Source organism: Leptinotarsa decemlineata, unplaced genomic scaffold, assembly GCF_025532065.1.
Source record: "Leptinotarsa decemlineata unplaced genomic scaffold, Ldec_3_MD MMD2_tig00026340_RagTag_RagTag, whole genome shotgun sequence".
In the NCBI taxonomy this organism is placed as follows: domain Eukaryota; kingdom Metazoa; phylum Arthropoda; class Insecta; order Coleoptera; family Chrysomelidae; genus Leptinotarsa; species Leptinotarsa decemlineata.
Genome location: NW_027412694.1, coordinates 3,585,263 through 3,597,904, shown reverse-complemented (window position 1 = coordinate 3,597,904; position 12,642 = coordinate 3,585,263). Strand labels below are relative to the sequence as shown.

General features: G+C 36.7%; 2 protein-coding genes across 3 annotated transcripts; one reads left to right on the top strand and one right to left on the bottom strand.

Annotated features, from left to right (window-relative positions):
• Window positions 1-1,370: 1,370 nt before the first annotated feature.
• Window positions 1,371-11,351, bottom strand: LOC111504096 (larval cuticle protein LCP-30). 2 transcript variants are annotated; one of them, XM_023158586.2, is made up of 4 exons: window positions 11,195-11,351; window positions 4,309-4,678; window positions 1,774-1,930; window positions 1,371-1,702 (listed from the first exon to the last, which is right to left on the bottom strand). In XM_023158586.2, exons 1-4 carry the CDS (start codon window positions 11,207-11,209, stop codon window positions 1,495-1,497), a joined length of 750 nt encoding a protein of 249 aa, XP_023014354.2. In that variant the 5' UTR covers window positions 11,210-11,351; the 3' UTR covers window positions 1,371-1,494. The 2 variants fall into 2 exon arrangements, with proteins under 2 accessions (XP_023014354.2, XP_023014355.2); XM_023158587.2 differs by lacking the exon at window positions 11,195-11,351 and having other exon boundaries at window positions 1,774-1,921; window positions 4,309-4,714.
• On the top strand, window positions 6,750-9,327 carry LOC141485836 (uncharacterized). Its single transcript, XM_074183387.1, has 2 exons — window positions 6,750-7,000; window positions 7,216-9,327. The coding sequence occupies exon 2, from the start codon at window positions 7,228-7,230 to the stop codon at window positions 9,325-9,327; it is 2,100 nt and encodes a 699-aa protein (XP_074039488.1). The 5' UTR covers window positions 6,750-7,000; window positions 7,216-7,227.
• Window positions 11,352-12,642: the final 1,291 nt, after the last annotated feature.

Genomic DNA, 12,642 nt, shown 5'->3' with positions numbered 1-12,642 from the left:
TTTGCAGTTATCAATTAGCTTTTCGAATAATATTCGTCTCGCCACGACAAATATCGTCTTGCTCTGATGGTCAAGAAGTACTACATCAGGATTAGCGTGTGGCAGTCTGAGGGGGTAGGAAATTAGTCCCAATGAATGTGGCCCTTCTCGTTTCCCACAAAGGATTCAATGTTCCCCGAACCGTATGGCGACACCGGTGTCTTGTCAATACTCTAAAAGTGACATAGGTGGTCTAAGACACCTCACGGTAGGCCCTGCATCTTGTATCTGAAACCTCTTTTCTTATCACGCGAATACGATAGATTGAGGTGTTGAAAACACCATTCTGGCGAGCCATGATGAACCTCCCGACTTCAGCCCACTCGATCTGAAAAAGGTCAGGCTCTTTGTGTTGCTCATTCTTGTGTTGCCGTAGGGGTGAAGTGATATCTGCGGCTTCCTATGTTCCGACTCGGTGACCAAATTGTGATCGCATCATTCAATGTCGGAAAATAAACCAAGTTCATCAGCCGCTCGGGTAGCCATAAAGAGAAAAGCTCCAAATCCTGAGGGTCACGGACCATGCAGAGACGGGAATACGAACTCCTGATAACTACAGGCTCCAACCAGTATCATTCTGTCATGAAAACATTCCATACTCGAAAGTTCACGGCTTCCCTGTTGTCGGAGAAAGTTCAACCAATAATTTGAGATGCAAATTCCTACGGAGATGCATTATTTTTCAGGTCTTCAAGTTAAGTCGATACAGCTCCTTTCGGATCCATTTTACAACTCCATACGAGTAGAGTGGGATTGAAACCGCAAGCATATTCACAGCAGTCACTTCGTTCTTCCCAGACAGTTCCGATTACCAGATCTGTCGGAGTTTGTGGTGATACTTGCCGCGGAGAGAGTTCTTCACTGCCGTTACCTCTTGTGAGTGGCATTGTTCCACTTCTAGGTGAGTATTCGTCTCTCCGGCATCCAGATGTTCTAGGATGCTTCCGTCTACGAGCTGCGCACCCTCTCCATAGCCTCTGCATCGTCCTTTCTTGTGATGGACCATTGCGCATTTGTCTATCCTGAATCTTATACCGATAGCATGGGTGTACTTTTCCGCTACCCCCAAGAACTCATGGAGATCGATTTTTTCAGAAGCATCAACTTTAATATCAACAATGGATAATGATGGTAGTGATATGGAGAAAAAGAGGGGATTGAGGAAATTGCCCTGGAATATACTCCTTCTGAAAGTGACCTGACCTGTCTGGACTCTAGCCTGACCAGATGTAATGGCCAGACTGGTATCAGTTGTTCAAGCACAATTGAGTTTGATATTATTTGTAACTATGGAATTCAACTGAACTTATAACAAAATAATGAGTCATAAATGATTTCTATTATTTATTTACATGATGGAGTGGAAAAAAGTGACATCAATGTGTAGAGAAAATACGATACTCAATATTTGTACTAATGATTTCAGGATGTTCTGGAATTACAGTGATCTCAACCTTAGGAAGATGGTTGTGGTAGTTGTGGAATATGAGCACCTCTGGGGACGAAACCATTTTCGGGATCCACTGTGTATTCAACTTTGTATTCGACATTGTCAGGTCCGATATATCTGTAAAATCCTTTCACGTCCATATACTCTCCTTCTTGTCCTTTGTTAGCCAGATGACCTTCTTCCTCTCCTAATATTCCATTTTCAGTTTCGTATCTGTGAAGAAAATTATTGTCACACATATTCTTTTTTATTATGATTGTGTGGAAATTGTGACTTTAACTTACATGTAATGATAACCGTCTTCCAAAACTTGTTCGATTTTCCTGATTATGCCATATTTGTTGTAGTCTTTGTTTCCTGCAGAATTTCCCTTGGCTACCAACGATGGAGCGGCAGTGACTGGTTTGTAGATAGATACTGGTGATGGCGATGCTACTATGGCTTCAGAAATTATCATTGAAATATACGAATAGAAAATTCATAGAATAATACTGAATGAAACATGAATTCAAGAGTAATTATCAGTGACCTTAACAAATTTTGGTTGACGAAATGGTGGCCAATTATCATGAAGACTGCTTTCATTTCTCAATTCCATTATTCAAACATCACATTCCAAAGGTGTTAACATGTCACATTGTTCAGATGTATGATGTGTCAGAGGTATATTCTATAGTAGTGTAGTAAAGACATTTTTATTATCGTCAGCCTGTTTGAATATTTTCATTAAGATTGAGTACAGATACTTTCGTTTCATTAGGCGTCAGTGAAAAACCGTTGTGATATCATTTCGTGTGTAAACTTCCAGTCAATATATTTTCATCAATGTGTGTATGGTTATTTTTGAAATGAATATAAAATGAAAATGTAGTAGCTAGCCATTTATTCACACATCACTTCAGATTGAAATTATTCAGAATTTCAACTATTTTATCAACAGAATATAATCCAGAATACACTATGCGCGCTTATATCAAGAACAGCTTAACGGGCTTTGGTTCAGTTTTCACTAACATTGAGTCTTTGATTTATACAAATTGATTCCAAATAAAATATATTCATTACTTCGAAGAATAATGTTGAATATTTGCTGACACGTAGGCTGAATATACTTCACTTCACACAAAAACATTCCCGTGAATTATTAATAGTCAATTGAGTAAATCGGAAGATTTTGCTTCCGAAAAATCTGGAAAGACCGAAAAGTTCCCGCGATGGATTCGCGGACAATAATTATGAAAAATATATTCATTCATGAACAGTTGATTTTTTTTCAATTGGGGAAGTTTATAATTGTTTATAAATGTTTGAAAAAGTTCATATAGATTTAGAAATTTACATATTTCGAATGGAATATGTAGAATCTAAGAGAGAATGATATATGTGCTATTTTCCAAATTTATTATTTCCTCAATATTTCCAATTCTCTCAACTCCAAAACTGTGAAATGCTTTCTTTCGACTGACGATAACTTTCACCCAAATTTGCTACCGAGTCTGATGTTTGGCTAACAAAAGCATACAAAAGTTATGGGTGAAGAAAAAGTAGTTTTCAGTATATTGTTTTGTTATTACTAAAAAGCTGCTTATATCAGTAATGTATCTGATTGATTGAGTTCAAGAATCGAAAATTTCTGAAATATAATTACTTTAGGAAGTTATAACTAATGCAAAAAAAATGATTTTTAGAATGTTTGTATCTTTGTCTGTGCGTTTGTGTGCGCTAGTCTCAAAAACGGTTTATAGTGATTTCCATCATTATATTGTAGTGAGCTCACTGGGAGTTTGGTGTTTGCTTGGTTCCAGTGAATTCATTGAAATAAAAAAAATATTTCAAATGAAAAAACATGTCAAACATTTGTTGGAAAAAGTTATAAAAATACTGTATTTCATCAGTTCGGACTTCCATTGTCATTCCAAACCAAGTTACGTCACGACGTTTCGATTGTTGGTATCCACAATCATCTTCGGATGATAACTGGATTCAGGGAATGCAAATCAATTTATATTATATTAGACAATGGAAGTCCGAACTGATAAAATACACCACGAAACATCGTCAACCACCTTCAAACAAACGTTATAAAAATACTGTTCAGTTGATTTCGATAAAACTTTGGTTGAATATATTTATAGTTTGATACATTTTCCGGTATTCGAAGAAAGGTAAATATATAACATTTTTGTTATTGAAACTCTGAGAAAACCCAAAAACTGAAGTCCATGCTAACTAAGTTGCGGACAACAATTGGTATTCAATGTATTCCAAATATCAATGCCCATTGATTGTTTGAAAGAAAGAGCATCGATGACAATTCTGAAAATACTGTAGGAAAATTTTTCGACAAATGAGAAGAATATAGTGCGTACCAGAAAATTAGGTGAAAAAAGCAATTAACTATTAATTATTCATACAGGTCAGTCATTTCTTCGTTTCTTATTTTTTCACTGTATTTCACTGAATTTGTTTGAACAAGTAATGCACTGTTTGGCACCTTTGGTGTAGTAATGGATATTACTGAAGTTTTATCCCGATATCAAACCGTTATTGCAACACCACGACACGTGTTACGATCACCAAGTGATCATCTTCTAGAGGAAGATTAAACTCTGACCATCTTTCTTCTTTTGGTGATTGAATCACGTGTCGAGGTGTTGAAAGTAACGGTTTGGTGTTGGGATTGAACTTCAGTAATATTCGTTTGAACAAGTTTGAAAATGTTACAGTTACTCGAAGTGATGAGGCGTTTATTGAGCCCGAACTAGATTGAGTAATTCAGTATTTCGTAGATATAATATTTTACAATTTGTTGCCCTTACCTCCTCTGTTGACATTTCCAACGTAAGGATTGTAGTCTGCTCCTTGGTGTTGGTAACCTTCGTCTGAATGCTCGTAACGTCCCGAGCCGTCGGGAATGTAGGCACCACTGTTGTCAGGATGATATTGGCCATCATCATTGTATGCACCGGAATTGTCAGATACGTATGCGCCACTGGCAATATTTTTGTAGTTGTAAGGATTGTCAATATGTACATAAGCTCCACTATCATCGGGACGGTACTGTCCTTCATCATTGCTAGCCGGGTTGGAGTTAGCTGGTCTGTATTGAACGATTTGGGGAGTTTTGTTATATTTGAAAGGTTTATACTGAGGGGCTGCTGCGCATAGCGCAACTAACGCGCAAAGAACCTGGAACAAAAATTGTTCTTTGAGTTGGTGTTTCATTTCACTCTAACTGAAAGAAAAGATCCAGATATTATTCGTAGGAAAAATGGATCTGGGTCGAGTTGGAGAAAACTGATAATGAATTCAGAGAAAAACTAAAGATTTATGCAGTAACATTTCTAGGAAAATTTGATTATGTGACAGATAACTTTGTTTCAATTCAATGACCTACATTAATTACAGGGAAATGGATATGAATAACTATTTGTCTGTGGCTTCGCCCGCAAAGATATAGATTTGCGACCTTGAGTTTCGTGATGGATCATTTTGAACAAATAGTTACAATATTTTTTCATTAATCCAAAACTTCAGGTTTCCAACTTCGAAACTGAAGAAATTCAATGCAATTTTTGAACCCCTATTTTCCCCCTTGGTGGTGGAAATTCCTGATTTCCTTTCTTGTTGCTTATTTAAGCTACACACATAATCTACCTGCATACTTCAAGATTCAGTAGCTTCGGCTGTACGTTAATATAAGAGCGGGCGACAGCTAATTCAAAAATACAGTAACTAAAAATATGCCAACTGCACTGAGAAATGAATATCTTCGATAATCGAAATATGTTATCTATAAAGAAATTCGCAAAACTAACACAACCGTCAACGACGTCTCCCCTCACGTGTTTGCCCGCGTTCGGGTCGCGTTTTCGGCGATGGCGCTCAATTGTATAGATCGCCCCTCTCCCCCGCGCATTGTCCTCCGTCGTCTTACAGTACCTGTATATGTAGTGTAGAAAGGGTGAGTGTAAGCCCCCCACAGCACTTAGGCCACATGTGACCCATTGTACATCCCCCCGAGGAGTTGTCCTCCTAGGTCATCGTCCATCCTGTCCTTTCCAGGTGGACAGGTCACTGGCAGACATCTCCTTTATATCGGCAGACTCGCCGAACACACACTCTTCCCAGGGTCGCCCAAGGTGATCCTGGCAAGATTACATCCTTTGATTCCATTCCATCTCTTTAAGGATTGAGCATGGGTGTAACATTTGACTAGTTCCACAATTGTCGAAGTCGTCAGGCCGTAGGTGCCACTGAGTCCTGAAATTCCTAGTCCAGCCGCTTCCTTGACTAAAGAGTCGGCAATGCGATTACCTTTACTCCTGTCGTACCCTTCAACCCACCTCATGATAATGTTATTATCTACCGGGCTTTGGCTAAATCTTGGTGACACTCTAGTACTAGCCCTGAAGTTATAAGTTGTCTGTTCAAGGCTAATAGGGCTTGTCTTCTGTCAGTGCAGATTGTTATGTTTTTGCCAGAAATTTTTCTCTTGGTTATTTCTTTTGTGGCGATTGAGATACCAGCCAGTCCTGTTTGGACCACGCTGGTATTTCTTCCCATTCCCCACTTCATTCTTAGGCTTAGTGATCTGGAGTATACTCCACACCCTGACCTTTCTTTGGTTTTTGAGCCATCTGTATGAATTCGTATTGCATTTGTATCATCTGACTCTATGTTCTGCTTAATTTGTATTTTGTAGGGTTTATTGAACACAAACCTGGGTTCAATTGCATCGTTTGTTGTCTGCAGCAGAGGTTGCGCAGTAAGCGCTTCCCGCCATAGGCCCAGCCTCAATTGACCCATTCCTACTTCGAGGTTTACACCAGCCGTGAGCAATCGTACCATGGCCATTAACGCAACCTCCTTAACATACAGATCCAGAGGGGTCAGACCCGTGATTAATTCCATGGATGGCCGCTGCTGGTAAAAATTTCGGGACTCATGCAATGGCTCCATACGTTAACATAGGTCTTATCATTGCAATGTAGATCCAGGTGACCACACGGGGTGAAAGACCCCATGTGCGTCCCACTGTACCAAGGTATTTTACCTCTTCAGAGAAGTCTTACAGTAGACGCCACGCGTAATGGCTTACTGTGTTGCATCAAGTTAATCTTATCATGATAAATTTTAAACGATTCGTCCAAATTATTAAGTGTAAAAGATAGTGTAAAATATTAAATATTCAAAAAAACAATTGTATCAAGTTTTATAAAAATTTGAGTGATATTCCAAAATATGCATTTTTAAAAAAGTAGGGCTAAGTGGGGTAAATGTGAACTCGGGGTAATTGGAAACAACTCTGTGTATTATAAAGTATTCAAAATTGTTCACTTTCGCGCGCTAACGCTTGTCGACACACTCCAGCCGGTAATGTAGCCGCATGTCTTCGTTCCGTACAGTTGTTTTTATGTCTGCATTGACGAAAAGTTTTCGATGGTGTTAAAACATTTATAATTCGTTTTGGACACTAGTACCGGTAGTTAGTGTTTAAAGTGCTTCGAGGTGAGTATTCAAGTGAATATTGCTTGCGATGGTAGTGATTTGATGTGAAGAAGTATATTTCATGAAACTAACCTCCAAATTATCATTGTGAATTGAGCAAATGAGTGTTTACAATTACCCCTTTGAAATATGCACAAGGGGTAAATGTGAACGCCAATTTGGGGTAAATGTAAACAACACTTTACCACTACAAAAGCGCATTTATTCAATTCCAGACAAACAGAAGGATGCCTAGAAAATATATAAAGAAGAAGACGACGGAGAGATACTCTAAAGACGATCTCCTGAGGGCAGTCAGTGACGTGAAAAATAAAAATTCAACTTATCGTCAGGCCTCACAAGAATATAATATTCCCGTAGCAGTTATATTCCATAGAATAAAGGGCCGAAATGTACCTGAAACCAAAATGGGAGCAGGACGGTCCACTGCCTCAAGTACCGAAGTAGAGGAGCAAATAGTGGAATGTTTGAAAGCTCGAGCACAGATGGGTTATCCATGTAACAAAGAAGAGTTACGAGACCTCATTGCAACATTTGTCCAACAAAGACATTTGAAAACACCTTTCAAGGATGGCCGGCCTGGCTTAGACTGGTATTATAGCTTCATGAATAGAAATAAAACTTTGTCATTCAAAAAGCCTGAGCATCTTCAAAAAGCAAGAAAGGATCAGAGAAAACCAGAAGTAATCTATAATTTCTATAGAAAATTAAAAGAGGTGGTTATTAAAGAAAGAATTGATGATGCTGCATTTGTTTTCAATGCTGATGAAAGCGGTTTTGGAAGTGATCCCTCCAGGATAAAGGCCATTGGGGAACGAGGAAAGACCTTGTCAAGAGTTTCTGGTGGGTCTGGAAGGGAGTCAACAAGTGTCTTAGCTTGTGTAGCGTCTGATGGTTCATTTTTGCCGCCCTTTATCGTTTTCAAAGGCGGTGCAGTGCAAGCTAGGTGGACCTCACCCAAGGCCTATCCAGGAACTGTTTATTCTGTGTCCACCAATGGATGGATGGAAGAAGCCCAGTTCTTCAACTGGTTTGAAACTGTATTTGTCAAATGGGTGAAAAATTTGAGAGATGTCAGAAATCTACCAGACCAGAATGCGTTACTTTTGTACGATGGACACAAAAGTCACATAAGTTTGAGAATCATTGAATGTGCACTCGAAAATAAAATCATACTATTCAAGTTTCCAAGCCATTTGACAGACAGGCTTCAGCCGTTAGATAAATGTGTTTTCGGTCCGGTGAAAACCTGCTGGGAGAAAAAACTCATTGCCCATGGAAAGAAACACATGGGGCTTGGAGCAGGGCGATTGAAGAAAAGTGAATTCACCGAACTTCTGGGGGAAGTCTGGAAAGAGTCTTTCACTGAAAAAAATATTATTATCGGATTTGTTACCACTGGAATATTTCCAGTCAACGCTGAAAAGTTTCCAGAGGATGAATTCAATCCTACTGATCTGATGAGATTCAAAGAACAGCAGCGAAAAGCTGATAAACAAAATGGTCAAATTCTACAGTGTGAAATCACTGATGTCGAACCAGAATCGAATGACAGTGAAGAAATTCCAGAAGAAGCGGAAGTGAAACTTCAATCAATTCCGTTTACACCTGCTGATTCAAATACTAATCGTATCACTGTAGCTTCAGATATCATTGGTATGTTTTCATCAGCAATCGTTAAAACTTTGAACGTTGACTCTAGCAAAACTTCTGCTGAGCCGAAGAAGGTCATTCCAAGATTGAAACAGGACAAGTATGGAGAGGTATTAACGACTGAAGAAGTTTTAGAGCGATTGAAAGAAGCAGAACGCAGGAAAGAAGAAAAAGCCACACGAAAATGTAGACCCCGCATGAAAAAGAATACCAATGAAAAGCTCAAGAGAAAGCGCAAGGAAGATAGTGAAAGCGAGGAAGAGAACGAAGTGATTCCTTATGATGAAGACTCTGAAGGAGACCTCAATGAAGATGAAGGGGCAGAAGAAGTTGTAGCTAAAACCTATCCAGAGGTGGAATATAGACTGCCTGAGTGGCACTTGATTCAGCCTGGAATTTACTTATTAGTTAAATTCCTCGGAGGATCCAGGAGTAGCATATCCTATAAATATGTCTGTCGTGTGCGTGATGTAGATGAAGAAACTGGAGACATTGAAATTGTTGGATTCAGACGCAATGACAGAATTGGAGCTGAATATATTGAGAAAGAAACTGATATCTCTTCAATTGAATTTGAAATGATCGAAGCCTTGTTACCTGATCCAGAAATTTCAATTAAAGAAAGGAAAACAATTCATATATTTCCTGGATCAGTGAGTGTTTTTGAAAAATAACATTTGTTTTGACTCAATTTTGTCATTAAAATGATTTTGTAAGCATTAAACTCGTTTATACTAAACTGACCTTCATTATTTTGGTAAACTGTACGTTATACCGGGGTTCAGACGTAGGTACCAAATATCATAGGGGTAATTGTGAACAGGCAAGTAAAGTATATTATGTGAAGTCAAAATGCTTATTCTCATTGCTGTTCATATTTCCCCCTACTAGATTCACCAATAAACTGATAGGACTCCGAATAACGTGTTTCCATTTACCCCTATATTAGGTAGAGTCTATTTTTTTGATGGGGTAATTGTAAACAGCTGTTAAAACTCAGAAAAACACTCACATGAAGTTGAAATTTGGGAAAAATGTTCGAAACAGATGGAACGGTATGGGTACTATTACAGTTATCAATAATTTTTTGTTCAACTCGACATATTTTATGTTCAATTATGAAATGCAAAAATCGTTTACATTTACCCCACTTAGCCCTATCCAATTTAATTGGATTTTTTGGATCAGTATTTTGCATATAGTGGCTACCACATGAGAGGTACATATATGCTATCATGAACTTTTATTCGAAACTATTCAAGATGGACAATCTTACGGGTTATCTGCATGTAACTCCAACGGTATAGGCAGCGCACGCCAAGATAGTTCTCAGGGAGCAAGATTATTTTCTACATACTTAATACTTATTGTTATATTATGACCAAAATCAAGTCGTTTAGGCGACTGAACGGACTTCCACTTTTATATAAGTGAGAAGATAGATTGAAAATACTTCAGAAATTTGAGAACTGTAGAAATTCAAAATGTGCATCACCAAACTATACTTTCAGAAAATTTGAATTTTTACAGTAAGACGAACTTGAAAATGGGAAAAATCATTCGATCATGAGTGAGGAGATGAATCTGTTCAAGATCGGAAAAGCCTATTTGAAATATTTTTCTTATATGTTGAAAATTATGGAGCTATATTCACACCTTCAGTAAACTCATTAATCTGAATAACACACATATTCTCTCATTGAAGTTAAATTTTGTACACTCATAATGTCGATACAATTTTTTATCGAAGACTGGCGATAATGGTGGCGAAATATCAATTCATCGATTACCTATACTTCGATGTTATTGTATTTTTGAGTGTATTGAAGATTTTGAGATATTGAAATATTTGAGAGATATCGAGATATTTGGGGTATATGAGAAATATTTGAGAAATTTGGGATATAGTCTTTCACAAAAATAGAATGAAGGGCATTTTCTTGTATTGTTGATTTTTCCTTTTACATTCAAGCTCGTTTTTATATTTTCACAACGGATTTCCACATCAGTGAAATATGCTGAATTATTCTGAAACATATGTTATTCGTTTTATATCTCACTAAAGAGGTAAAATAACTTCATTTCAACTCACTATTTCAGGAAATTCATTTCGGTTATCGTTGGAAACTGTGTCATTTACTATTTCTCAATAAACATTATTTTTTGTCATATCCCATGACTTTCAAAATGTTTGACTAAGAAATAGGTAAGTAGAAACCCAGAGTGAGAAATTATTCTCAATTATAATTTCAATAATTTTATAAAGTATTGAATGTAGATGAAATTGTTGAATTTTGATTTCATACACGTTTACTGTCGGTTACGATGAACTAAAAATACGAAAGGAATATATATTTGCGGTTCTCAATTAGTTGAAATTATGATAAATCGAAAATGAAATAAAAATTTCAGGAGTGAATAATTATTGAATAATTATTCATGGGGGCATGCATTTTTTCCTCAAATAATGAGAATGAGCTACATAAATAACTGAATGTGGCAATTTGATGAATATTTTTCGTCTGAATGTAAATCACTTACCAGAAATTTCATCATGACAAAAAATAATTTTGAACACACTAGTTTGCCACTTCCAAATCTTCTGTTGATAACTCGAGTTTGTCTTCCCTTTTATTGAATGATCAAAAATTTTAATTTAACCCCTCTACTCACAAATTTGCTTCATGAAATATTCAAATACGAAAACGTTTTGTGGTCTTGAATTCAGTATTACGATTTTAATGGGAAATCAGCATATATTTTATTATATCTACATTTCAAGAATCCCTGACATATGAATTCGATGAGACATCAGCTCTGAACTGGTTTTGATATATTCTCGATGATTTCGTTGTATCTGGGTCGTTCCAGAGTTTATGAAACCAATAGAAATTTATAGTTTCTGTACAATAAGTGGTCGAAATAGTTTAGATTTTCAGATTAGTACAAATTCGAAATGAAACTATTTTGAACTATGATTGAGAATAATGATTCAAAAATTATATTCCAAAATTATCATCACAGTATCATATTAGTTTTCTATACTATTGTTATCCAGAATGATTCTCTCTATGAACCGGTTGATACTTATTCTTCTATATAAATCAAAAGTCTTTTTTTAATTTAGGGTAATTTATGTGTTTTGGTATATTTAAAAATTTGTAAATTTCCAATTGGTTTTATCTCTACTGATCATCACAAGAAGTTTCATGAACGACGAATTTAAGGAGGAAAATAACAGGAATAAAGAAGAATTTCCATGTATTATATTATTAAGAAAAGGACTGTTTTTGATTCAAGTGATAAAACTTTGTTTCTGAAGGAGTCAGTATTGGTGTAATAAACGAGCATATCTCATGATAAATATCAAACACTCATGGCACACTATTGGTAGTTAGTAACATACGCACAGCCGTCAGAATACTCAAAGATGCAAAAACTGGATACTTACTAACTGAAATGAATCTCAAGTCGATGAATGTACTAACTCGAACTGGTTCAACACTCACTTTTTGGTGAAGTCAAATTGGTTTTTATAAAAGCGTTTCACAGCTCAAAAATTGGTGAGGGTTACCAAACTTGGTTAGTTGTTACGATGAAGGCATAGATCTAGATCAGTTATTAGGAAAAATGCATCTATCTTGGTTAGTTGTGTTGCATGTATCTTGTGTGATTGTTGAACTTCTCATTAGAAATGGAGATTGGATTGACCGACATTTTTTCTATTTTGCCTCACTTCCATTTGGGTGAAGAAACACATGATTTTCTGGAAACTAAATGGCTGATATTGCTGCTGAACAAAGTTACAGAGTCGAGAAATAAATGTTTCGTAAATGAAATTATTGAATCTCAAAAATTTCTTTCCAAAAACACTGAATCCCATAGACAAGGTTCGTCTACATCGCCTGTGAAGAGAATAACCAACTAGAATGTGTTGAGGATGATTGAAATGAAATATTTCAAGACATAAACGTTTATATTCATCAAAA

What these genes read in the sequence shown, in the direction of transcription:
- LOC141485836 (XM_074183387.1), top strand. Translation starts at nt 7,228, where the DNA reads ATGCCTAGAAAATATATAAAGAAGAAGACGACGGAGAGATACTCTAAA.
- LOC111504096 (XM_023158587.2), bottom strand. Translation starts at nt 4,714, where the DNA reads ATGAAACACCAACTCAAAGAACAATTTTTGTTCCAGGTTCTTTGCGCG. An exon ending in TGGAAATGTCAACAGAGGAG is followed by an intron (nt 1,922 to 4,308) that starts GTAAGGGCAACA and finishes AAGCCATAGTAG; the next exon opens with CATCGCCATCACCAGTATCT. An exon ending in GAAGACGGTTATCATTACAT is followed by an intron (nt 1,703 to 1,773) that starts GTAAGTTAAAGT and finishes TTTTCTTCACAG; the next exon opens with ATACGAAACTGAAAATGGAA.